Source organism: Pelodiscus sinensis, chromosome 5 (genome assembly GCF_049634645.1).
Source record: "Pelodiscus sinensis isolate JC-2024 chromosome 5, ASM4963464v1, whole genome shotgun sequence".
Classification (NCBI taxonomy): domain Eukaryota; kingdom Metazoa; phylum Chordata; order Testudines; family Trionychidae; genus Pelodiscus; species Pelodiscus sinensis.
Window position 1 is genome coordinate 15,238,137 of NC_134715.1, and position 27,531 is coordinate 15,265,667.

The following is a 27,531-nucleotide window of genomic DNA, read 5'->3' on the forward strand; positions in this document are numbered from 1 at the left end:
AATCAAGTGCTCTCCTATCAATTCTTGTATTCCACCAAGATGAGAAAAGTATGCAGAGTTTGGTGGAGAAGCAGCCCCTGTTGACTTATCTTGTGGAAGATCAACTCGGGAGTTAGTGTAGACACGACCTTATTCTGCTTCATGCAAATATAGCATTTCTTGGGAAACATCAGTAAAAATCCCTGAGGGTATGTCTAGACTACATGCTTCTGTCACCAGAGGCATGTAGATTAGGCTACCAGACATAGTAAAATGAAGCGGCGATTTAAATAATTGCCGCTTCATTTAAACTTACATGGCTGCCGCTCTGAGCCGACAAACAGCTGATCAGCTGTTGGCTCAGCGCGATAGTCTGGACGCGTGGGTGTCGACATCAAAGGTATTTGTCGACCACCCAGGTAAGCCTCCTGGGATGAGGGTTACCTGGGTGGTCGACAAATACCTTTGATGTCGACACCCACTCGTCCAGACTATCGCGCTGAGCTGACAAACAGCTGATCAGCTGTTTGTCGGCTCAGCGTGGCAGCCATGTAAATTTAAATGAAGCAGCGATTATTTAAATCGCCGCTTCATTTTACTATGTCTGGTAGCCTAATCTACATGCCTCTGGCGACAGAGGCATGTAGTCTAGACGTACCCTGAGAAATGTAATAATGCCCTTTACAGTTATGGAGATGGTGGAAACAGACCTTCCTAAAAACATGTTTCTCGTCAGTGTTAGCACTAAGCTTTCAAAAGAGCTGAGCACACAACATCTCTCAGAGTTGTTTGGGGCTGGAGGCTTTGATTTAAAAACACAGCAAAGGGCTCTAGGCTCCCAGCCTCGTCACTACCATGTTGCCTGGCAGCCACCTGGTGTTGCTGCGACTCTTTAAAGGGTTTGTGGCTGGGGTACTGCCATGATTTGGAACTGAGTGTCATTTAAAAAGGATCTTGCTGTGTGAACCACTGCCTGGAAATTTGGGGGCATGGACAGCAGGATATAAATAGAAACAGGCCAGATGCAGTCTGCAGGCCGGATCCAGCCCCTGGGCCACATCTTGCCCAGCCCTGTCTCAGAGTGAACACTGAAAATGCAGCCTCATTCTGGATTACTCTGGCTGTATTGTTACCGAGAGGCTGGATAGTGGGATTCTCAGATGGGGGTGTGAGTTTAATGCAAGTGGATATCATTTTAAAAACCATCAAAAAACCCCTGCACATTTTTACCACCCTGCATTCTTACCTGTTCTTAGGGAAGTACTGTGATACTCATCATGAAGTGGTAACTAAGTTTATCAGCTGGGGTGTATTTTTTATTGTCATCAACTACAGGTTGTCTTTCACCAGGCATCTGTGTCCAGCATAATCAAAAACCAAAGCACAGGTTGGACCTCCCTGGTCTGGCATCCTTTGAGATCTGACCAGTCCTGACCAAGGGAATTTGCTGGACATGGGGAAGTTCCCTGCCACCGGCCTTCCAGTTCACAGCCCCACCTTTCTGCAGGCTCCTTTCTGGCCTCTGGCCCCACTACTGCTGGCTTGGCCAGAACTCGGTGGCTTTGCCAGCTCCACTGCTGCTGGCCCCACTGGGCTTTCAGCTGCACCGCCAGACCCCGTGCCATTGGGTTCCAGGCTGCATCACTGGCTAGCCTGCCTTGCTCCTGGCTGTTCCACCCATCCTGCCTGTCTATGGGCTCTGTGGTCCAGCAACATCTGTGTTTCTGCTTGGGACTATATATGTAAGAGCCAGTTTGAACAGTTTGACACAGCTCTGTCAGGAATCTTGACAGGTGACTTCCGCTACTCTAAAGGATCAGATACTCTCTGGTGCAGAGGATTTAGTCTATATTGTGGTTGGATGGGAGGTGAGGGGTGGTTGAGAGGGAACAGCCCTGAACGTGTTTAAAAAAAAAAAAGCCACCCAAGACAAATAGGATTTGCAGCATGTTGTAAAGCAGTGATGGGCAACCTGTTGGCCCCTCATGCTTCTGTGTGTTACCCACAAGACATTTAGTTTACTCTTGGCCACACGCAGCATTATCAGATTCCACTGGTTTCCATCCACATAGGTTTTTTTCCCTACTGGTATTACTAAAGTGACACATCTGTGAAGCGAGGTGGGTACTGATTGCGCACAGCACTGACTATGAGAGCCGTGTACTCATCTTACATACAACCCAAGTGCTGCTACGGTTCATTTGGTACACTCCCCAAATTATAGGTATGCAAGTGAAGTTAGTAAAAAAAAAAAAAATACACGATACAGGAGACCTTTACAGTTCACAGAATCAATGTTTGCATTTCCACATATTCACAGAGGCCTGTGGCATGGGGCAGAGGCTAGAAGCCAGAGGGAACTTGCCACAGCTGCCAGGAGCCATGCTGAGTGCCCCTTGGCTCCTGGCAGCTATGGTGAGTTCTGGAGCCATGGAGATCTTACCAGGGGGCTAGGAGCCAATGCTCCCAGTATTCATGAATGTCACCATTTGTGGTGGATGTGGGAATGCATCCACCACAAATGACACAGGTTTCCTGAATCAGGAGACCATGTTGGTAATGACAGTCTTGCAGCCCACAGAGATGAGGGCCACTCATGCAGCTTACTCAGTAGCCTAGATTGTCCTTTGCTATTCTAAAGAACCCAGCGAAGGACTCCCCATATCCATTCCAGGAGAGAACTTCACCCTTCTCAGTCCTGACTTAGTGGAACTGAGAACAGCTGACCACAACCAAGATATAGAGCAAGACATAATAACTCAGCTATTTAGTGCCTGGATTCCCAGACTTTTGTCCCCTACCCCTTTCCTTCCTCCCCTAAACTAAAATTAGTCTTCTTCTGTTCCTGGACAAAAGGAGTCCTCTGAAGTTTCAGATGAGCAGCTTTATTGTTAGTGCAACACGTTTTAACAGATGACCCATATACTTTAAGATTAGGCTTAATGGAGAATTTACTCAGCTCTCACAGTTGCTTCTTCTAGAATGAGTGAGCTAGGGATTTTTAGCAGGCTGGCCAGCAGCCTGGCTCAGTCCTGGCTTGTGATGGGTCTGGGACCTACCCCAGTTTCAGCTCTGCATTTCAAGTGTATTAAGAGCTAGGTGGGCAGCAGCCCAGCTCAGTTCTGGGTCAGGTTAAGTCTGGGAGCTCAGACCCTCCACCCCCTCTCCCCCGACAGAGGCTGCTGCCACCCTGTGCTGCTGCCTCTTTCTCAGAAGCAGCAGAACAGGGCGACAAACAGCTGGTCTATGAGGGAAGCTGCCTTTAAACTGGTTCACCTCGCAGATCAGTCCCCACCTGGCACCCTGTGCTGCTTCTGCTGCTTCTGATACAATGGCTGCTGGTCCCGCCCCCAGGGACTATAGAATAGTCTACTAACCAATAAAATTTTGTGGGGTTACTCGACTTCATTTAACCGATATCTAACGTCCCTAGAGTGAGCTTGATTTATGGCACTGTGAAGTATTGACTGCATGTTTTCTTCTTTCCTTCCTGTTTTGTATATCTTTTTGGTTTTTGTCCCATGTTATTCCCTCTGAAGGTGCTGGCTGCTATATGGCTTAGTGGACCCAACAGAGGATGGGGAACCAAGAGTTCTAGTAACTTTGGGCAAGTCACTGCAACATCAGTATCTTGTTTGTATATCTCTGTAAGTTGTGACACTGTTGTGATGCTCCATGTGAATTGTTTGCGGTGCAGCTTTTCTCCTGTACATGTCTCCTCATTGCCTTGGGGGCTGGTGGGAGGAGATTTGTGCACAGACAATGTATTTAGGTTATGCTCAGTAGTGCATATTTCTTCTCTACCTGGATTTCTCAGCTAATAATGTACTGTAGTATTGCACTTGGCCAGCACCCTGTAAATAATTGAGGTCAGTCTAATCAAGAACTGTTTAAGTTTTTTTTTTTTTTTTTTTTTTGCAGATACAACAAAGCACTTCTTTAAAGTCTGGTAATTGCCCAAAACACTGCGCTAACACAGTTATAAACTGTTGTGCCCAAGCCATTTAGATTAGAGCAGGTTTCCTTACATTTCATTGCACTGCGATTCTGATAATTAAAAATTATTACACAACCTTAGGAGTTGGGACAAAAGTTTGAGCCTACTCAAGCCTGGCTGCCCTGGAGGTGGGGATAGAGCAAAGTCCAAGTCCAAGAGTCTGAGGCAGAAGAGTTTTGTCTAAATAACAATACTTAACACTCTTACAGTGCTTTTCTTTGCTTCCTTTTAAAGTGTTTTGATTCATAAGCACTGTATCCCTATTTTATGCCTGGGCAGCTAAGGCACAGTAGCTGTAACTTACAAGTGGGGAGTGGAGCCCACATGTCCTAGTTCCCCTGTCTAATGCTCTATTTATTGGTAAGGGTTAAAGAACAATCCATGTAGCAAGTACAGTACACAAATGTTATTAGACAGGAAATACTTTTCTTTTGGTTCTGCTTCCTGCTCAGAAAACTAATGTGTGGCTACATTGCTTGTTGATCACCTTTCATTTCTCCTCTTCCCCAGGAAGGAAGAAGCTACATGACTCCCTGAAGAGCGAGAAAATGTTATGTTGGGGGTGTTGGTCTTTTGGCCAGTCTGGGATAGGTAGCAATCTCCAAGCAATCATCCCTGAGCCACAGGTATATGGCTTCATGCATGACAGAAACATCAAGGAGGTGGCTTGTGGAGGCAACCATTCTGTTTTCTTACTGGAGAATGGAGATGTTTATACCTGTGGCTTGAACACCAAAGGACATCTAGGCCATCAGAGAGAGGGAAGCAAGCCAGGTACATGGATTTTTTGCATACTTCAAACACCAACTGCAATGGTGGGGTATGTGTGCGTTTGATTCTTCATGTGAAAACTCTTGTATGAATTCTTGGTGACTCAATAATAAATGGAGCTGATGGGGCTGCTTAATTGTACAAAATTAAGGTGCAGGATAAGGGGTATGAGTTTAGTTATTGGAATCGATAGTTAAACTGTGGAGTGTGGGGAAAAATAACCTGATATATCCAAGCATTGCCTAAAGGTAGAGGCTTCAATATGGGCATAGGCAATCTGAAGCAGAAGTTTCCTACTTTGCATATATGCGACTTGCTTTCTCCTATCGTTCTAGCAAGGGAGGGCTGTTAGTCACACTGCTCCTCTCCTGCCTTTGAGGCTTTACTGTTTGTGGAATCACAGGTTTCATTAATGAAGGGGTTGAAATCTTAAGAGCAACCCTGGGAGTTAATCCTGCTCCTGGTGGTCTCAATGGAAGCTTGGTCATTGATATCACTGGGAGCAGATTCATTTTAAACATAGTTGTTGGTAGCAGCGTTTCTTTAGGCAGATGGGGAACAAGAGGGGTTTTATTATTTCTGAGATCCCTGTAGGAGGGTGTCCTGGGGTACAGCCCTCATTGCCAGACTGTCGCCGCCTCCTGGTCATGCTAGGGATTAGCTCAAGGCTGATGCTCACATGTGTGATCTGCACACTAGCAGTTGGTCTCTATTCCTGTCTATGGCCCCTCTCAACCACCAGAACCACAGCATTGTCTTTGTAACTCTGGCAAGGTCATCATCTGGGTTTCCCTATTCTGGGGGATGGTATCTCTGTCCAACAATCCAGCCACTTCCTCAGTGGCAAGTAGTGGGGATCTTGGCCCTCCCACTTGGCCCAGGGATCCTGTAAGTAGCAGTTTCTTGCTGCTCTTTTCTACCCTCTGTCAATGCTGCTATATTTCCCTGGGCCACTTCCCCATGGTCCCAGCTAGGGGTGTGAAAGACTAGTCAACTAGCTGATAAGCAAATGCTCATTGGATAACTTCTATACTAGTCGACCAGTCACTTCCTTCACCCACTTGCTGCTTCTATCAGAAAGAGGCAGCAAGGTAGGGGAGAAAAGAAGGTAAGGTTTCAGAGTGGCAGCACCGTGTGGAGCCAGGGTCAGCTGGGGACTCCCCCGCTAACCCCGGCTCCACATGGCGCTGCCGCTTTGAAACGCCATGGGAAGCCCCACCAGGTGTTTCAAAGTGGCAACACTGCGTAGAGCCAGGGTCAGCGGGGGAGTCCCTAACTTCATACAGTGCTGCCACTTCAGTCCCCCGCTGGCCTACTGCTCCCCGCCTCGCTTTTGCCTTTGAAGTGTAGCAACAGCCCTGGGGTTGTTGCTACATTTCAAAGGTGAGGCTCCCTTTTATTGCACTGACTATTCAGGTAGCCAATTAATCTAAATTTAACTCCCTAGTCCCAGCACCAGCATTCTTTAATTTTTTATGTCCATATGACTTTTGTGATATGTATCAATATGGAGATGATGTATCACATAACAAAAGTCACTCTGCTCATGAACAGTATGTGGTGGGGATGGGGCCGAGAGGCTGGAGCTTAGGGCTGGGGCAGAGGATGGGGATGCAGAAGGCTGAACCAGGTACAGGAGCTAGGGTGGGGCTGAGGATGAAGGGTTTTGGGTACAGGCTGCCCCACCCTGCCTCCCGCCCCCAGCAGCCCTCTTTCACCACAGTTGTTCAGAGGAAGGTGAGAGTTGCATCTCTATGGCTGTGGCAACTTCAGGGGGCACAATTGTGGACGAGGTACCTGCCCCCCATTCAGGGCAGATCTGGGTTAGGATGGGTGGAGGCCAGGGAGGCTGTCGCTCCAGGGCAGCTTTTTGCTGAGGCTGGTGTACAGAGGTGCCTGTCTCCCGGTCATCACAGTTCTACAGTGGCGCTGATGGAAAGAGGTGCCTCTGCCCTGGCCACACCGGATTTGGGGAGAAGCATCTCTTCTTGCTGGAGCACAGAGCCCCCACACAGCTTAGAGGGAACATAGTCCAGCACATTCTTCACCCTTACCTCAAAGCATTCAGTGGCTCAGTCCCAGCATCTTGTCAGGAGCTCCCTCTTGCTCCCCCAGTTCCTGTCAGCAGTTGCTCTGTCCAAGATGCTTCATTTTCTCAGCCTTTCAGGTATACTGTCCTTACTTTCTGGGCTCCTTGGGAGCAGTTGGCCAGGAATAGTTGCTCCCTACATCTCATCTCTGTCTGTGCTTCTCACAGAGATTCATTGCCATTGCTCCTTCTTCTGGGGAAGGGTGTAATCCCTTTTAGGCACCAGGTCCAACAGGATTCTCAGAAGAATCTGTGCCAGAGTCTGTCCCTGTCCTTCTTCCTCTTGAACAAGGTAGTGCCTGCCCTTTCCTACCTAGCAGAGCCTGCGTATTTTCAACTCCTGCTCCTCTCTTGTGCCCATGAGGGTGAGTCGATCCCCTTATTTTGTTTGCTTTGTTTTTGTTGTTGTTTGGGGTGTGTGTTTGTGGGGAGGGGGGAGGAGTTACAGACCTTACATAAAATTGGTCTTTATGGAGCTGCTTTGTATCTTCCTCACTCCAGTGTGTTCCAGACAACTGGATTTCTTGGCTGTGATTTTTTTACTGAAAACAGAATATTAAATGTTTAACCTTCCCCACCCCCAAACCAGCACTTTTCACCTAGGCATCCCCAATTTAGGTCAAGGCTATGTCTACCCTGTGCAGTAGAGTTATGATTCCCCTGCTTGTGTACTCATACTCATGCTAGCTCTAGTTGAGGTGATGTGAGGATAAATAGCAGCCTGTCTTCAGGAACTTGGTAGCAGCCACGGAGGCTTGACTGAGCCTTGTCAAATATAAACCCACCTGAAACTGGGACGTGTAGACTGAATGTGCCTCTACTACAGTGGTTCTCAAACAGAGGTCTGCGGATGGACTATGGCAGTGGGGATCCTGTGATGGCTGTCCAGCCTTGTGGGGGCCCCCCCATGAGGTTGGAGTGCCAGCTTCCTGCTGGGGTGTTGGAGAGGGTAGAATAAAGCCCCGAGCCTCCCTGCTGGACCTGGCTCATGGGGAATAAGCATAGCCAGAAGCAGCTCCATACACTGCTGCTCCCCCTATTGGGGGAACAGCAGTACACAGCGGCACTGCCTGGAGGCTTTCCCTGCTGCTCCCATTGGGCAGAATCTGCCCAAAGGGAGCAGTAGGAGGCTGTGCCTGGGAGCGGGTGGGGACACAAAGGCAGATAAGGGTTCCCTCTCCCCTTCATGCCCAAACCCCGCACCCCCAGCATGTTTCTGCCTCCTTCCCCTCTGGCCAGACACCTTAACCCTAGCCTGCTCCTGCATCCTCCTTTGCTCCTGCCAGACACCCTACTCCCAGACTGCTCCTGCATCCTACCTCCCTCACAGACCTTTGCAACCTCACCCCCTCCTACACCCCACTTCCCACCCAGATTCTGTACTCTCATCCTCATCCCACCCAATGGCAGCCCTGTCCTGCACACTGAACTCCTCATTTTTGGAGAGCCTATGGGGGTCCACAACTCCAGAACCCCAGAAGAGTTAATCTGGCCTGTGGGAAGCCCTGAATCTCAGTCCTCCCAGCATAGGGCTGGAGCATCAGAGGAGTGAGGTATTAGGGGGGCCACATAAGTGAGGGTTGGGAGTTTTTGGAGGGGTTGGTTTTTTTTGCTTCTTACTTGTGTGGTCCCCGACTGATATTCTGTGGGTCAGTGGCTCCCGATTCAAAACAGTTCTCCACTCCTGCCACAAATAAAGACAATGTTGAAAACTTTTGTTGTGGACATAAATTATTTTCCTTTATTTAAAATAAAGTTTGGTAAACTAACATGAGAAAGTTAAAGTGCTTAATGTATTTAAGTGATAGAAATGTAGCCGTGTTAGTCTGGGGTAGTTGAAGCAAAATGCAGCTCATCATCTAATGTATTTAATAATTTCAATTAACATTTTCTTTTTTGCTGGGTAAATTAAACCTTTCTCCCTTGGTGCAGCACTAGTAAAATAGCCTGGGCATAATTATAGATTTAACAGTGAGTTTCTGTTAGCCACTACTGATCCATTGAAAGGTTTGCATTGAGCAGGATGGACCATGGGCCAAAAGTTTAAGAACCACTGCTTTACTGCTACCTGTGCTACTATGACTATGCTGCTATTTGTACTCATGTTAGCACAAATATGTGAACCACACCCATAAGGTGTTATTTCAATAACTAGTGTTATTTCAAAATAACTTAGTCTGCGTCTACACAGCAGGCAGTTATTTCGAAATAATGTTGAAATACTCTCAAGCTAGAGCATTTCTTACTCTGACTTCTATAAACTATAGCTTATTTTGAGTTAAGCCCTGTTGTGTAAACGCACCTGAATAGCATAGACACTGCCTGGGTGTTGAAATTTATCATCTGTTCCCATGTGTTTGGTGCATCTAGAACAATATGGATAATTAAAGCTTCTGTGTTTTAATGGGATGCAAAGACTGAAATAATAGAAGACTTCATTCTTCAGGGCATTAGCCACCCACTGAATGGGAGATTAGGAAGCAACTTCGTCTGTGGAACAGGTTATTTCTTATTTGTTTACTCTGGAGGGTTTTATACTTTCCTTTGAAGCATCTGGTGCAAGACCCTGTTTTGTGAGAGGGTACTGGACTGCTTGGATATTGGGTCTGATCATCTGTTGCAGCAGTTCTTAACTGGGGTGGGGAGAGAGTGGCAGAGGGAACATTCCCTTTCAGACCTTCTAAGGCAGGAGTTCCCAACCTTTTTCGGTGCCCATACCCCCTTGGCTTTTAGTAAACCTTCCTGTACTCCAATTCAATATTAAAGGAAATAAATTCTAGACTCTAGAATCCACAACTTTTTTCACTAACACTACCACTTTTGGACTATTTCAATTAGGATCATCTAGTTATTTACTAAATATTCCTTGTACCCCCTTGACAAGTTTCTCGTACCCCCTGGAGGTACTTGTTCTAGGGGATGTGCTGAGCCTTCCCACTCAGAATTGCAATCCCGTTCAGTCAAATTTGGCAGAGTGGGTTTGGGATCTGTCTCACGGGGACATGATGCCACTCCATCATGACAGTAGGGTGTCCGGGCCAAATTTGTGTGCATGCATCGCAACTGGTGCATGGGGATTGTAATGCTTCCTAATGCTCTTCTATGCTGAAATGAAAAAATACTGCTCTGAAAACTGTGGATATTGAAATACCTGCTTTTTAAAAGGTTTACTTGCCTATGGACAGTAGACAACAGAATCAAAGGACTCATTTTATCCAAAGTAGAATTTCCTTTGTTGGATTCATCTGAGTACCCAAATGGTCCATTTGTAAGTCCTTTAGATTTCAAATTAAACCAATTTTTATTTAAAAAAAATCCCAGGTCATACAAAAAGTATTAGTTTTTTTTTCTAATGTTCACCCTCGTTTTGTTTGATTCAAATTATGTCTATAATATAACTTGTTTTATTAGGAAAAAAATGGCATGAGCTATGTATATTGTGGTGATATAATTTGTGTATATATGCAAAGTTGCCTGTTAAAGCAAGGCTCTGTACAGTCTAGAAGATGCATACAATAAACAAACTGGCAAAGCTAACAGCATATTAGGGTGAGTTAGGAGGAGCATTGCCAGCAGTGATTATTTCCCTTTATTCGGCACTGGTGAGGCCACATCTCGAGTATTGTGTCCAATTCTGGTCTTTCCTCCTTCCCTCCCCCCCTCCCTCCCCTCCCCATTACAGAAAGGATGTGGACTCATTGGAGAAAGTACAGTGGAGGACAACAAAAATGAGTAGGGGGCTGGAGCCACATGACTTGTGAAGAGAGGCTGAAGGATTTGGATTAACTTAGTCTACAGAAGAGAAGAGTGTGGGGGGATTTGATAGCAGCCTTTAATTACCTGAAGGGGAAGTTCTAAAGAGGATGGAGAGGGGCTGTTCTCAGTAATGACAGAGGACAGCATAAGGAGCAATGGTCTTAAGTTGCAGTGGGGGAGGTCTAGGTTGGATATTAGGGAAAAACTATTTCACTAGGAGGGTGGTGAAGCACTGGAGTGGGTTGCCTAGAGAGGTGGTAGAATCTTCAGTAGTAGAGGTTTTTAAGTTCCAGCTTGATAAAGCCCTGGCTGGGATGATTTAGTTGGGGTTGGTCCAGTTTTGGGCAGGGAGTTGGAATCTATGACCACCTGAAGTCTCTTCCAACCCTATGATTCTGGGGTAGCATGCAAGCTGTGACTTGCATATGCAGCTGAAGATACTGATAAATTTCATGCCCACTATGTACACATTTGAAACTGTTAGCAGATATGATTTAAATATCTGACCAACTAAAATGGGAAGAAAACAAAAATCTATATCAATACATTTCAGAACATAAGGAAGTATTCAAAACTTAAAAAGAAACAAAGGCAGGAAAAAGAATGAAGCTGAGTATTATGTGCTGAAAATGGTGTAGACCAGTTATTAATGGCTAATGGCTCTAAGACTCAAACAGTAAACTGTTCATTCAAATGAAAAGCTTTATTTGGGAATTAGGATGTTTTGTTTTCTTAAACTGGGAGGTGGCATTGTGTTTTGAATTCTGTTTTAGATCTGCATCAAAAGTCATTGAATTCCATTTATCAGAGCATTAATCTACTTTGTTCCATGGTCATTCTGTTGACCAAAATAATCTCTAAAATTTACCCAGAACCCCGGAAAAAGTATTAGTAGTTTTTTTCCCCATCAGTTTTTCACCTGTTGTTGTTGTAATAAAATTCCCGGGGAAAATTAGATAAAGTGAAAACAAAGAGCCTTACCCATTTTTGTAAAAGGAGGGCTGGGGGGAGAATGGCCCAAATAAAATAAAAAAAAGATATTTGCAAATGGTTGAGAAACCTTGTCTAATTGTAATTCCTTTGGTCCTACAACTTATTTTTCAATTTGTTATTTATAGAGCCTCAGGTTTCAGATGTGCCTAATTCACTTAGGAGAACAACTTCCATTGTATTTCTGTTCCTAAGTGGGACTTTTGAAAACCCACCAGAATCAGACTAAAATGTAAAACTCAGACACTTGTGTGGCATAGTAACCACTTGGGTCTTTTTTTTTTTTTTTTTCCTCAACTGGATAAAAATATTTCTTCCCAGAAATTTCTTCCCAGATGTGTTGCTGTTGTATATAATGGTATCCCAGTCTTGTTTGGAGCTTCTGTGCAAAGTTACTGTATGGAGACATAAGAGATTGTACAGAAAAATTTTCAATCTAAATACACAGGAGTGTCAAAGATGGGAGGAAAATGGAGACACAAAGGCTGTGTCTAGACCGCAGGGTTTTTTCGAAAAAAGTAGCCTTTTTTCGAAAAAACTTCACCTGTGTCTAGACTACAGTCGCGTTCTTTCGAAATTAAATTGAAAGAACGCGGCTTTTCTTTCAACGGCAGTACTCCTCATTTCACGAGGAAGAACGCCTTTTTTTGAAAGCGCTCTTTCGAAAAAAGGCGTTCTTGAATGCAAACTGGGCTTTTTCGAAAGAGAGAATCCAGACTGCCTGGGTGCTCTCTTTCAAAAAAGCAGCTCGCTTTTTCGAAAGTACTGCTTGCAGTCTAGACGCTCTTTTTCGAAAGAGGCTTTTTTGAAAGTATCTTTCGAAAAAGCCTCTTTCGAAAGAGGCTTGCAGTCTAGACGTCGTCGAAGTGTTAGCACTGGGAATAGAACCAGCTGTCTTGAATCCTTCTATCCACTAGATCATGCTGCTTTCCATAAGGATTTTGTCAAGGCTGAAGTGTGGGATTGGGAGGATGGGATACGAAGCCCTTGGATTGATCCCAAGATCATGTCTTCACTGTGACCACTGAGCCACTGCACCATCTGAGATAATCTCAGATTTAATTGCTTTTTAAAATGTCACCCAAACCACACATACTCAGCATTTCTCCAGCTTTTTAAATTGTTCAAAGCAGCATTTTGGCTCGCACCTGTCCAGGGTTTAGTGCTAGCTATATGAAAGATCGCTGGGGATGCTCAGGAGCGCTGTACACAAAAAGAAAGGAAAGTGTCTTCCATCTAAACAACTCAATTCCTTTAAACATATACAAGAGTCTGAATGGTAAAAGTGATTTTTAAAGCTCCTTAAGGCTCCCAGCTGGTTGTTTCAGGAGACATACCTGCATTACAAAATTAGGTTGAATTTATTGAGGTTGACTTTTAGCATCCGATTTTACAAAGTTGAAGGTATTTGTTCTCACTAGGCACATGATATCAAAGGAGCGTAGTCCCATTACCATGGCTACCTTCAGCTTATGCACTGTGGGTAACCATCCCACAATTTCTGCTGTCCATTTGGAGTTAGACTCCCAATGCCTCATGACACACAAACATTGTTGTAGGTGGTTCTAGGTATGTGTCATCAGCCTCTTGTGATGCACTTATCTCCTCCCTCCCTGCTTGAAGGCAACAGCAAACAATCATTTCATGCTCTTTTTTCCCCTGGTTATCCATCCAGTTTCCATAGTAAGGCAAGCCTGGACCCTGCTCAGATGCACACAGCTGTGGCAAACATTGCAAACAGCTTGCACTTTATGCTGTAGTTTGGCCAGAGCCTTATCAGGAGCCACCACCATTAGGAAGAATGTGAGGATACCACGGGCACTGATGTGCAGGAATCCATTGAATGGTGCAATTGGCATATGCAAAAAGCACTTGGGCACGTTGGCACAGTGACATGCCAATTTGGGTCCTGGGAAACGGGCACAGACTTGTGGGACCGCACAGTTATACAGCTATGGGACAATGACCAGTGGTTGCAAAATTTTTGCAGGTGTAAGGCCACTTTCATTGAAGCTTGTAAATTGTTCCCCTCCTCCCCCCGTAGCACAGCAATAACACAATAGACCTGTTCTGAGAGTTGAGAAGCAAATGGTGATAGCCCTGTGGAAAGATGCAATGTCAGATAGTTACCGGTCAGTTGGGAATCAATTCAGAGTGAGTTAGTCTACAGTAAGGGCTGCTTTGATCCAAGTAGCCAGAGCAATCAATAGTCTTCTGCTAGGAAGGATAGTGACTCTGGGGACTGTGCAGGATATAGTGGATGGCTTTTCTGATATGTGGTTCCCTAATGGTGGTGGGGTGATAGATGGCACTAGACCACCTTACCAAGGGATACTTCTTGATGGTGTTGCAGGCACTGGTGGATCGCAAGGGCAGTTTCACCAATATCTGCATGGGGTGGTCAGGAAAGGTGCATGACCTGCTCATCTACTCTCTTCAAAAAATTGCCATTGGAGATGTTGAAATGCCAATAGTTATTCTTGGAGAGCTAGCCTACCCCTTGTTTGTATGACTCATAAAGCCGTGCACAGGCAATCTAGACAGCAGTAAGGAGCAGTTCAATTGCAGGCTGATAAACAAAATGGTGGTGGAATATGCCTTTGGCCATTTAAATGGACACTGGTGCACTTTATTGACTAGGTTAGACTTTGGCGGAAGCAGTATTCTCATGTTGCTGCTTTCTGTGTGCTCCATAATATCTGTGAAAGTCAGGGAGAAAAGTTTCTGGCAGGGTAGCGGTGGCAGTTGAGGCATATTGCCTAGCACAGTGTTTCTTAAAAAGTTTAAGAAACACGAGGAACACCAAACAATTTTTTTTTTATGGCGAACACCAAGGATTTTTTGGTCGAGCAAAAAAAACCAAACAAACAGCCCCCCGGGAAAATTTGTTGAGCAAAACAAAAAAAAAACCACTGGACCAGGAGGGAGGGTAGAGGGCAGACTTGGGGCAGGGAGGGTGTAGGAGGGGACTTAGGGCAGGGTGTCAGAGCAAGCTGGGAATGTGAGGTCTTGGGAGGGGGGTTTGGGTGCGGGGTCTGGGCATGAGGGGGGACAGTTACCTGGCTTGGCACCCTGCTGCAGCAGGGAAAGCCTCCAGGGAGCGTGCTCTTGTTCCTTGGGCGGAGGGGAAGGGTTTGGAGAGCTCAGTTCCCTCCCCTCCATGCAGCGGGGAACCCAGCGCAGCTGCAGCTCCAGGCCAGGCTTCCCACTGGCAGGAAGGGGAGGGAAGAGTAGAAACCCTGACCATCCCCGCCCTATTAAACTCTGCCGGGGGGGAGACTGGGGAGGGGAACAGGGGAGAGAGAGCAGCAGTGCATGTGGGGCAGCAGAGCCCAAGCGCACCCCAAGTGGGGGGGCAAGCAGACCCTGAGCGTACCTCAGGCTGGGGAGGGAGGGAGGAGTGGCAGAGCATGAGCCGGGTTCTCCGCAGGCGGCAGTTTTAAAACGCCGAGGTCCGGGAGCGGCTCTGGCTTATTGGTGGCTTGACATGGAATGGTCAAGTAAGATGTCCCACCACAAAGGACGGAATGAGGCAGCCCTCCCCAGAAACCTTCTGAGAGGGTATCTCAATGAGAGCTTTGTAGAGATGGTCAGGTAGGATTCCCACTCCATCTCCAGGCACATTAACAAACTTTTCTGGGAATCTCTCACTGTGTAGGTGCACTGGCTGCCACTGTGTCCTAATTGTTCAGGGCAGATAAAAAAGATTAAACCCAATTACATTTAGCTACTGTAGTATAATTGCAAATTTGAACTCACCTGAAGTGCCCTCCCTATCATCAGAGTTCAGCAGCATTAAGTCCAATGCAGGCGTTGTTTTGGTCAAGGCAGGGCCGTCCAGGCTCCCCTACACTTACATCCTGGATAACGTCCTAGCAATGTCAGTCTCCTCATCAAGTCCAAATATATTAGGGTATGTCTACACTACCACCCTAGTTTGAACTAGGGTGGTAATGTAGGCAACCGGAGTTGCAAATGAAGCCCAGGATTTGAATTTCCCGGGCTTCATTTGCATCTCGTCGGGCGCCGCCATTTTTAAATGTCCGCTAGTGCGGACTCCATGCCGCGCTACACGGACTAGGTAGTTCAGACTAGGCTTCCTATTCCGAACTACCGTTACTCCTCGTTTCACGTGAACTAGGGTGGTAGTGTAGACATACCCTTATTGAATTGCAGTCTCAGTGAGATTGGGGATTGCTGAGAGAAAAAGTGGTCTGTTCTATTACCAGTTAACAGTAGTACATATGTGGGCAGACAAAGAAGGTTATTATAATGGGTGGTGTGCTCCTGAAATTAGTTGTACTAGGTCACTGTGTCCACTGCTGGCTACACTCACCAACCCCTCCTCCCCCCCCCCCCCCCCCCCCGCCCGGCAGCTATGCTCGCCAATCCTCCCCAGGCCTTTGTGCCCTACTACCAGCCTGTTCCTGCATCCTCCTTTGCTCCTGCACCTCCCCCCATGGCCCCACACCTTACCACCAGCCTGCTCCTGCACCCTTCCTCCTGCCTAGATCTTTCACCCCTTCCCTATCCCAGTCACTGGCAAAGACTGGAGGGGGGCACCTGGGAGGGAGGGAGGTGGCCATGTGGCTCCTGCCTCCAGAGCAACAGGGAGGGGGAGAAAGAGGGCCGCTGAGAGGCTGCAGTTGGTAGGGCTATCAGGGAAGAGGCCGATCAGTTCAGAAGGCAGCCAGAGCCAGGGGGCAGACCTGGGTAGCCAGTGGTGCTGGTAGCATGGTGTGAGGAAGGGCTGCAGCCAGTAGGGCTGTGCAGGAAGAGGCTGCTCAGTGGGGAAGGCAGCCACGGGGCAGGCTCGGGAGGCTGGTGGTGCTGCAGGGGAAGAGGCCAGTCAGTGCTGAAGGCAGCTTGGGCCAGGGAATGGGGAAAGGAGTTGGTAGTGGCAGCCTAAGATGATCCCCCCCTCCCCCCCCGCCGTGGAGGCCAGAGGAGCTGCCTGGAGCTAAATATGGGCTGGGGGCAGGGCGACATAGATTATGTCTCTCTGTCGTCCCCCAGGAAATTGTTTTTATATATATAGAGAGAGTCTATATTAATGTCCAGTGACCCGAGTCAAGATCGGTGGCCCTGTTGTTCCAAGCACTGTACAGTCGTATAGGGAGCTATGTTCCAAAGAGCATGCTGTCTAAAAGCCTTCACTGACAGTGGTGTTCAGAAGAACATATGCCATGATTTAGTTATTTGGAAGGATAACAAGAGCCTTGTTGTCTTTTAGGATGGGGTTGGGAGAGAAGGTAAGTAAATGGGGAAAGTGAAGAAACATTGATAGCATGGACTAAAACATGCTTAGAATAAAATTAAATGGACACCCTTCTCCCTCTTTTAGGCTAATAAGTCTATTGCTATTTAATAAGGCAAGGAAATCATTATTAGTTTGTAAACACTGGAGGTGTGTCTACACAGCAGTGCCATTTTGGGATAACCTCCATTATCCCAAAATAGTGTTGTCCGTGTCTTAACAGCACGCCTGTTATTTCAAAATAATTTCAAAATAATGGGTGGCTTCTCCATCGAGTGGTGTCCCTGTGGGTGCTCCACTTAGGTGTCAGTGTGTTCTTGCACCGCTGATCAGAGATTTTTTGGTCAGCAGTGCCCCTTGCGCCATGTCTGCGGACTCCGTGTCTCTTGGTGCTGCCGTTGGTTGAGTGCGCATGTGGTGTGATCCTCCCTCAGTTCCTTTTCAACCATTCTTAGCTAAAGATGGAGTCAGAGCTCTTCTTTTTTTACAGGAAACCAATGAATAGCATAGTTAGTTTAGTAATAATTCATAGTTTTAGTCAGTCAACAATACTTTTCAACGTTTATTTAAAAAAAAAAAAAAAAAAAAAAGCAGCTGCCGGGGCTTTTTTCTTCGTAAAGCTCTCCCGGCTTTAAGAAATGTGACTTATGCTAGAACTCAATGTCTATTTCAGATGAACATGCATCCTGCATTAAGTGCCTTGGAGAGACTCATGCAGTGTTTAAGTGCCCACATTGTCTAAACATGACAGCCAAAGCCAGAAAAGACCGTGAAATGCAGCTCAAAAATCTCCTCTGGGAGAAATCCCTACAATCATCAGGGAGTAAGTCTGAGGAGATACGGGGGCTGCAAAAGCCCATTGACAGGGTTGCCTTACTACCCCATAGAGGCTCTCAAGTTTCACGGGCTTCCCCGGCACGCTCATTGCCAGCACTGTCCCAAGCCTCCTGTTCCTGGTGCTGTCAGTCTCCAGCACTGTGGAGAAACATAAGACCACATTAGGCAGGAGAGCTCAGTCAGAGAGCCTAAGCGCTTGGCACTGGCTAGTGCCACTAATGCAATGGCACCGACAAAGCCTGATATGCCAACACCGCCGGCTCCCACAGGCACCTCTGCACTGCCTGAACAAGCCATTCCTGGGTAGCCTGAACACAAATGCACTCCGGCACTGGAGTATAAGAAAGCGTTGCAAAAGACGTGTCATTTACAAGCTGACACATCTCGGATACAAGGAGCCTGTTCACCACGCTCCCCTGTGTTGTCTCATGCCAACATGCACAGGCACTTGCCAGAAAGGGCTCCCCACTCTCCTACGCTGCTGTCACCACACACACTATGGTAGTGGGCAGCAGAGATGATTTTCATTATGCCATTCAGCCCCATAGGGATCAGTGACTTCTTGGCACTCCTATCGAGATCATTCTCTACAGTAACCATACCATCTTCTTTGAGTGGTCCCCTTGGGTGCTCCGCTCATGGTGTCGGGCTCATCCTGGTGCCGCAGCTCAGAGGCTGTTTGCTTAGCTGTTTGCAGGCGGATCGCTCCTGCACACTGTGCAGCACGCGCCGTTCACGCTCTTTGATCTTTGCGCGCACCCAGCTTACCTGACCGTTCCTCTCAACTGTCCCTGGATGCAGACGGAGCTTCTATTCTCTACAGCAGGGCACTCTCTGCCACAGCAGCACCGTGACTGTAGCCTGACTTCTCCAATACGCAGTCCGGGGGACACAACACAGCAGTCAGACCTGGAAGATGGACAATTGTCTGAAGCTGACAACCATCTGTCTGAAAATCCAGTTCCTGACCATTCACCCTCTTCAACACACGAGGCGGTTTTCTCATGGGACATGTCCCTACCAGATGATTTTAAGCAGTTCCAAGACCTCTTCAAGTGGGTGGCTCAGTCCCAAGAAATCCAGATAACAGAAGCAAAAACGAAACAGCATCGACTGCTGAAAAATTTGCATCCAAGACAGAGAGCGAAAGTGGCCATCCCTATTGATGAAGCCATTATGGAAGCAGCAGACATCATCTGGCAGACACCGGCTTCAGTACCACCAACCTGCAGGAGAGCGGACAGGAGATATTTTGTCCCTTTCAAGAATTTAGAATTCCTCTTCAACCGTCCGCAGCCGAACTCACTGGTGGTAGATGCAGTACAACAATGGGCCAAGACACCACAGTACAAGACAACACTAGATGCCAAAATCCACCAACCCCATCCCTTTTCAGGGACCCATCTCACAGGACCCAGTTGAAAGAAGAGGCTTATCATTTGCTCTCCATAGGGGCCATAGAGCCCGTTCCTTCTCAGTTCAGAGGAAGGGGCTTTTGTTCATGGTATTTTCTCACAGAGAAGAAGACCAGAGGATGGAGACCCATCCTCGACCTCAGGAAGTTAAATAAATACCTCCGCCGTCAAGGTTCAAGATGGTGACCCTTGATAATACCATCACTAGAGAAGGACGATTGGTTTGCAGCCCTTGACTTGCAAGATGTGTATTTTCATATAGCGATACATCCAGCTCACGGACGTTTTCCCCGTTACACTATCAGCGATGATCATTTCCAATATCGGGTCCTACCGTTTGGACTTGCATCTGCTCCCAGGTTGTTTTCAGAAACCCTGGCAGTAGTAGCAGCTCACCTGCGGCTCAGAGTCGTGATCATATTTCCATATTTAGACGACTGCCTTATAAAAGGCAGGTTGAGACAAAAGGTCCTACGCATGGTGGCACTAACCAGGCAGACATTTCTATTGCTTGGGCTCATAATCAATGAGCAAAAGTCATCTCCAGATCCTACGCAGACTATAAATTTCATAGGTGCATGTCTGGATTCCACCACAGCCCATGCGTACTTACCTCAAGAGCGCTTCCAAGTTCTATACGAGCTGGCCACAGTAGTCATCCATGCCCCTACAGTCACCATACTTACCTGTCTCTGCCTCATGGGGCATATGGTGGCCACCACCTTCGTGGTCCAACATGCGAGACTTCATTTTTGCTGTCTCTAACACTTGTTGGCATCGGTGTATATTCCAACAAAGCACTCCACACACAAAGTGATAACCCCAACTCCTCTAGTTCGCAGATCCTTGAGTTGGCGGTTAAACCCCAAAAATCTGCTAGCAGGGGTTCCATTCAAATGTCAGCAGCCATCGACCCAGTGGACTACAGACACCTCCCTTTTGGACTGGGGGGCACACATCGATGGTATGTCCGTGCAGGGCAGATGGTCGGCGGCGGAGGCAGTTTCTCATATCCACCTCCTAGAGCTAAAAGCTGTATTCCTTGCTTGCAAACACTTCTGCACACATATAACTGGTACAACCGTCTGAGTGCTTACAGACAACATAGCAACTATGTATTATGTCAATTGACAAGGAGGAGCACGATCCCGATTACTTTGCGCACAGGCAGTCCACTTATGGAACTGGTACATAAGAAACTGTACCATTCTGGTAGTATCCTACTTACTAGGCATGAGTAATGTCATGGTGGATGCTCTGAGCAGATGTTTCCCTCAGGATCACGAGTGGGAAATCGACCCCGATGTCTTGGACAACATCTTCTGAGCTTGGGGATCACTGCAAATAGACCTCTTCGCGACCTACAGAAACAAGAAGTGTCACCTTTACTGCTCCAGAGGAGGCATGGGCAAAGGCTCCCTTGGAGATGCACTGCTAATCCGCTGGGGAGTGCCTCCGCTCTATGCGTTCCCACCAACGGTACTTATTCCGAGAGTAATCCAAAAAATCAAGGAAGATTCAGCCCGGGTCATATTCCTAGCATCAGCCTGGGCAAGACAACCGTGGTACCCGTTCCTCCACAGGATGTCCCTGTTACCACCATGTCCCTTGCCACTCCTTCCAGAAGCAGGGGTCTCTGCTACACCCCAGACCATCTGATAGCGTGGCTCATAGCTGGTTCAGGGTAGAGGAGCAACTCTGTTCAGAGGCTGTAAAGACAGTACTGTTGAACAGTAGAAGACAAACGAAAAGAAAAACTTACCTGGCAAAATGGAGGAGGTTTGTTGCTTGGTGTGAGAGAACTGGCATCCAACCACACTCTGCGCCAATACATGAGATTCTTGATTATATCCTTTCCCTACACCAGGCGGGCCTTTCGATTTTTATGCTGAGAGTTCACCTCTCAGCAATCACCACCTTTCATACCACCACTGAAGGCCATTCAGTCTCTGCTCATCCCATGACCAAAAGAGTGCATAAGGAAATAGCTAATCTTAAACCCCCACGAAGACTCATCCCTCCTACTTGGAGCTTGGATTTGGTCCTTGACACATTAACGTACCTACCCTTTGAGCCACTAGCCACCACGTCGTTATCGATGCTCAACACAAAGATGATATTCTTGTTGGCTGTTACGTCCGCCCGTAGCGTGAGCAAACTGGCAGCATTAATGGCAACACCACCCTTCACAGTTTTCACCAAGGACTCAGTCACATTACGTACCCATCCAGCCTTTATCCCTAAGATCGCAACACAATTTCATATAAAGGAACCCATCATTTTACCCGTTTTTTACCCGAAGCCACATGCTTCGACTTGAGACTTGCTACTCCATACACTCGACATACGTCAAGCATTAGTATTCTGTATAGACAGAACACGGACCTGGTATAAGACCGACTGTCTAATCGTGTTGTAATTTTGTAATAATTTAATTGGGTTTATTGATGTATAGTCTAGGTACTACGTGATATTCTAGCACTTCAGCTTTGGTAAGATGGATACTGCACCAAGAGACAAGTAGGACAGAGAGTTGAGTGGTGGAGCTAGCATTAGGAAGATCGATGAAGCAGGGAAGGAGAAGACAGAGGAATTTGAGGGCCACTCACCGATTCCTCACAAGAGAACTGAGAGAAAATGTCAGACCGGGAAAGTCCTTCCATTCATGAATAACCCACTTTATTAGCACCCTAAATACTTGTCCTACATCTGTACCTTAATTACATGTGCTTTGATGCACATTAGTTGCACATTACATCAGCCCAGACTTTCAGGAATTTCGGTAGTCACAGTCTTGGCCAGACTTTCAAGAAAGCCTGACATGCTTTGTACTGTGCTCCCAGGAAAATTGGGTAAAACATGTCACAGTGAAAGTTGCTAGTCAATGAGTTCTCCTAATAATCTGTTTCTCTTTGCTGCCGTGTGCGTCTTGGGTTTTTAAATCTATATTGGTCATAAATCCAGCATGTCTGTGAAGCATTGCAAGAGAAATACACAAATGGTTGTGAGGTGGTCTGTTACCATGGTTGTTGAGGGGGGGCCAAGTAAGCATCTCAAACAAAAGGTGTCATTCAGTTTTTGTTTAATTGTTTGTATTATAATTGTATGTATTGCGTTTCCCAATCAAACCTGGGATTTCAGTGTGCTAGATCCTATACAAACATACTTCTTCTTTACACCCAAGTATATATGGTATATGTACACGGCTATAATGTCCACGCATAAATATAAGAAATGCCCTGTTGCTTAGTGGGTTTCCTGTCTTCCTCAGAGCAAATTGGAGCATTGGCAGATCAGCACATAGTCCATGTTGCCTGTGGAGAGTCTCATTGTGTGGCACTCAGTGACCAGGGCCAGATCTTTTCATGGGGCGCAGGTAGTGATGGACAACTGGGGATCACTACTACAGAACATTTTGTGGCAGTACCAAGGTAAGGTTTACAGAAACCAAATGCTAAAGTTTTTATATGTAATGGATAAAGTGAGATCTTCTAGTTCTTCTTCCTGGGACTGGGCAAGTCTCTTCATTAACTTCAGTGGGTTCTCTTTCTTTTAAGAGTAATAAAGGGAGAACTTTTCTCTCTATCCATATTCTGCTTGTCAAGTTAACAAGGCCCTTTGGTTTTGGTTTTTACAAAGAAAAAAAAACTCAGGTTCTATAAAAGCTCTTATTTGAGTTTCACTGATTTCTCCCTGTTCCCCCCCCCCCCCCCACCAATTAATTTTGGACCACTCAAGTACATGAAAATTCAGAGTGCTTAAAAAATCGAATCCATTACATTATTTATCTGAATAATAATGTAGTGTAAGTATAAATGTAAAACTTTCAAAATGAGGCAGTGTAATGGAAGATACCCATGCACATGTATATATCTGTGCTCAGGTACTCATAAAAGAAGAGCTGGAACTCCCTGCATCCAGTTTCTTTCTCCCATAGGAGAGATGGCATCTCTGTAACATGGACTGCCTTGTTACTGAGCCACCCTCTCGCCTTCCAGGTGAGAAATACTTCTATTTTGTCCATTGCCTTTTTTCTGTCCTCCCATCCTTCCCTACTAATTGGGACCCTGGAAATAGAAGTTGATTTTTTTTATACTGTGTGTTTTTGGTTTTGGTTTTGGTTTTGGTTTTGGTTTTGGTTTTGGTTTTTGTTTTTGTTTTTGTTTTTGTTTTTGTTTTGTTTTGTAATATAAACCAATACATTCCTGGGAAATTTTAAGTAAAATAAAAACTAAAAGTAAAGGTCCTTGTAAGTCATTCATTCCTTTTGGTTCACAGATGAGGGTTTTTTTAAGTTCTCCTGCACAGTCCAATTAATACACTATCACAGATTCTGATTTCTCAAGACAAAAAAAGGGGCATGAATTAGCAGATACATTTTTTTTCTGATGATATAATGTTTTAGAACTTTGTATGAGAAGTGGTGGGAGTTAGGATGCAATGGAAATGTTAATTGGCACCCAACTAATCTCTTACTCCCTAAAAATTCTTTTACTATGGGATCGGTCTTCCAAAATTAGAGAAGTAAACTTGGATGTATAATGAGCACTGTGATTTTGGACCGTTCATGCAACATTGCCTATTCATTCATGTTATTAGTTGAATTTATGGGATACCACAGTTTAATAAGGAAGCTACAAAACTGTCTATTGCTCAGAAATCTTTAGATAGTGCTGATGTTGTTGGCATTTGTTTAATCTGATTTGTTTCTATAATTCCAGAGTGCTGAAAGTCTATAAATGCATAATAAACTTGTTACTGTCTTTAAAATGATGAAAAACATCACCTTAATTGAGCTATCTTGTCCCTGTACATATTGAGTCATATCTCCTTACTTCAGGGGCAGATATATGCTCTCTCTCTGACTTGTTCCTGGTAGCCCCGCAGAAACAGTACAAGAGGGAAGAGCAATTTTGAAAGCTCTCCTGGGTTGTGCATCATGAGCTGGACTGTTAACAGATTTTAGAGGGGTAGCTGTGTTAGTCTGTTGCAACCAAACAACAAGGAGTCATGTAGCACCTTAAAGACTAAACTTAAAATGCCACAGAGCTGTTAATGATGTTCCAGTTTCAGAATCGTAATGATGCAGGATCTGAAGGAATTCACCTTGGCTCGCAGATGTCAGATTGACTCTTCTTGGAAAACATCTCTTATGAATTGAGCAGCGTTGTATAGAAATCGTTTAAGCAAACATGAAATCCCCCCCGATGTCATTTTCTGAGTGTTTCGGAGGAATAACTGCTCCTTAAGAGCCTTATACCACTCTCCATGCAAGACCTTAGGATAGCATATCCCACATATTGACATTAGCAAACACCAGACGTGGTGACATACCTATTCTAAGCAATTTACAAATGATAGACCTCAGCTGTACTGAAAAAGGTTGCATGGCTGTATTAAGGGTATGTCTACACTGCCACCCTAGTTCGAACTAGGGTGGCTAATGTAGGCATTCGAACTTGCAAATGAAGCCTGGGATTTAAATATCCCGGTCTTTATTTGCATATTCCCGGGCGCCGCCATTTTTAAATGCCCAGTAGTTCGAACTCCCTGCCCGTGGCTACACACGGCACAGACTAGGTAGTTCAAATTAAATCTCCTTGTGAGGAGTAACAGTAGTTCAAATCGGGCAGGGAGTTTGAACTACGGGGCATTTATAAAAGGCGGTCCCCGGGAACAAGCAAATAAAGCCCGGGATATTTAAATCCCAGGATTCATTTGCAAGTTCAAATGCCTACATTAGCCACCCTAGTTCGGACTAGAGTGGCAGTGTAGACATACCCAAAGCTATTTGATGTCTATAATCAAAAGCTTCAGAGGGGTAGCCGATTTAGTGTGTAACTGGAAAAATTTAAAAAACAACGGATAATCTAGTAGCACCTTAAAGACTAACAAAACATGTAGATAGTATCATGAGCTTTCGTGGGCACAACCCATTTGGGTTGTGCCCACAAAAGCTCATGATACCATCTACATGTTTTGTTAGCTTTTAAGGTGCTACTAGAGTATCCGTTCTTTTTGAAGTCTATGATGTTACTCAGCTGTCCCAGGCATGTTTTTAGTCACTCCACTGCTTGTAACAGGAATGGGTGTAATTGTACTCTCAGAATTAGGATTATATATCATCACTTCAGGGGGAAACAGATGTTGCAGGTAAAGTACGAGTTTTGGTTTAGAATAAACACAATTGATGGACTCTAATACAGAGATCGGCAGCCACAAATGGGCCATATGAGTGGCCCTCCTTCACCTCAGTGGGCCACAGCAGCCACTGGGGTTCACCTGTGGCCCTTGTGTACTGGGGCACTGAAGCCCTTCACTTACCTGCTCTTCCTCTTCCCTCCCAGCACTTTGAGTGCACGGATCTCCTGATTCGTGACCCATCCTCGTTCCTCCCCTTCCTTTCCAGAGCTGGAGCATGACGAACAGCTGATTCACAGCATTACAGCTCTGAGAGAGGGGGGGAGGAGTGGGGATGGAGCATCCTGCTGAGAGGGAGCAGGAAGGTGCAGGAAATGAGGGGTTCTAGTGCCCCAGTGTGCGAGAGGCATGTGGGGTAGGGGGACAACCAAGGGGTCTGCAGGTGGAGCCCCAAGTGGGCCACACGTGCCTCCTAGGCTGCAGGTTGCCCACCATAGCTCTAATAACATTGCGTGTATATGGTTGCTTTTTAAAATAACCTTTCCTCTTTAGGTTAATAAAGAACTTGAACCAACAGATGATACTGCAGGTTTCCTGTGGCAACTGGCATTGCTTAGCTCTTGCGGCTGGTACTGTAACATTCAATCTATGTTGTTAAAGATAATCTTCCTTGTGTTGTGATAATGCTTAGAGGCCAGGACCCCATTGTGTCAAGCTCTGCATGCTTATATAACAGAGACAGGCTGGCTCAAAGAGCTTGCAATCCAAGTAGAAGACTATGGAAAACCACTGGATACCACAAGCAGAGAGGGAGCCCAAGGAAATAAGACAATTCTGGTCATCAAGAAAAACATTGATTTCCGCACACTGGATGCCTATCTGTGGCAGATGGGATTTTTTTCAAGTGTTTCAGTCTTTGTGTTAAAAGAAGTGCATGATTAGAGTCATTAAGAAAAGCATTCTTGGGTGGTGTTCTTCAGCATGCAGTACATGTGCCTTTTTTTGTTTGATGGTACAAGCCATAGTAGTTTTACACTCTATCCATGCACTGTTTTACCATTCTATCTGTTTAATCTCCTAGTTCAATCACACACTTTATTATTTTACCTGGTAGCTCCATAGTGCATGCTTTTGTAGCCAGTAGCATCTTGCTCAAACTCCTGCCTTCAAGTAGCAATGAAACCCACAGCACTGTTTCTTATTCAGCTTAACAGATTTGGGCACATTTTAGTTACTGACTTCAATTGTCTGTCTTTATTTCAGATGGGCAGTTCTTTACATGGGGACAGAACAACTATGGCCAGCTGGGCCTGGGTAAAGAATTCCCCTCTCAAACAAGCCCACAACGCGTCACATCTCTTGATGGCATCCCCTTGGCTCAGATTGTTGCTGGTGGAGCTCACAGCTTTGCCCTGTCTCTCTCCGGAGCTGTGTTTGGCTGGGGAAGGAACGACTCAGGACAGTTGGGCTTAAGTGATGAGCAAGGTATTGGAACACTTAGCAACAAAGGATGAGCTGATTGCTGAGCATGGCTTTGCTTTTTGTAATAATTCTTCATTGTGCCAAGGGGCCTGTAGGAGAGAACACAGGAAAGTGATTCCTCTCTAAGGGCCCATAAGCCTTCCATATCATGAATGGAAAGAAACTGCATTGGAATTAACAAGGTCAAAAAGACCGTGGCCAAATATTTGTGATTATTAATGCTTTATAACCTCTCCTTTATTCTTGTTCCTTTGAGAAATGGATGAACATATTTAAAAGGGGTTCGAGATGTTTCATGTGTGGTTTCATGAAGGCTAAATCTTTTCTCTAACGTGAGTGACTCATCTAAGGTATAAGCCATTGTGAATTGCTCTTAATGAACATTAACAGCATGATCTATAGGCATTTACAAGTATTTCACAGCAGTAGGTTATTTAACTGATTTAATGTTCTGTCTCTCTGTAACAGTCCATAGAAGTGTCATGCCAGGCAGCCTTCCCAAAGCCTTGCATCAGAATGATGGCCATAGGGAGAACAGACCAAAATGCTATGGTTCTGTTATGCTTCAGATGGGGGAAAAAAATCTATTGAATACCATTGATCTCCCCTTTCCACCTTGAAAAAGCACCTGTTGGATATATAGGCTAAGGATTTCAAAAATAGGTACCTAAAGTTAAATTATAAAAAGGTGGCCTGATTTTCAAGAGTGCAGAGTATGAAGCTGCTCACATTGAAATTAAACAGCTACTGGATATTCATCTTTTCTTGAAGTGCCAATAGCACATAGAATCATATTGTTTGTGTTTAAGGTTTTCTT

At 45.7% G+C, this 27,531-nt stretch overlaps 1 protein-coding gene across 10 annotated transcripts in view; it reads left to right on the top strand.

The window, feature by feature from the left end:
* LOC102463931 (putative E3 ubiquitin-protein ligase HERC3) overlaps positions 1-27,531 on the top strand; it is a 114,534-nt gene that overhangs the window by 12,461 nt on the left and 74,542 nt on the right. For 8 of the 10 annotated variants that reach the window (XR_012904022.1, XM_075929572.1, XM_075929569.1 and 5 more), the window contains 4 exons: positions 4,487-4,750; positions 22,363-22,522; positions 25,785-25,861; positions 26,496-26,717. Coding sequence is in view for 9 of the 10 variants with exons in the window: in XM_075929572.1 (XP_075785687.1) it covers positions 4,525-4,750; positions 22,363-22,522; positions 25,785-25,861; positions 26,496-26,717 (685 nt within the window). In the remaining variant the exon portion in view is untranslated. Of the gene's footprint in view, positions 1-3,184; positions 3,627-4,486; positions 4,751-22,362; positions 22,523-22,979; positions 23,090-25,784; positions 25,862-26,495; positions 26,718-27,531 lie in introns of those variants that run through there. The other 2 variants (XM_075929571.1, XM_075929574.1) reach the window with 2 other exon arrangements.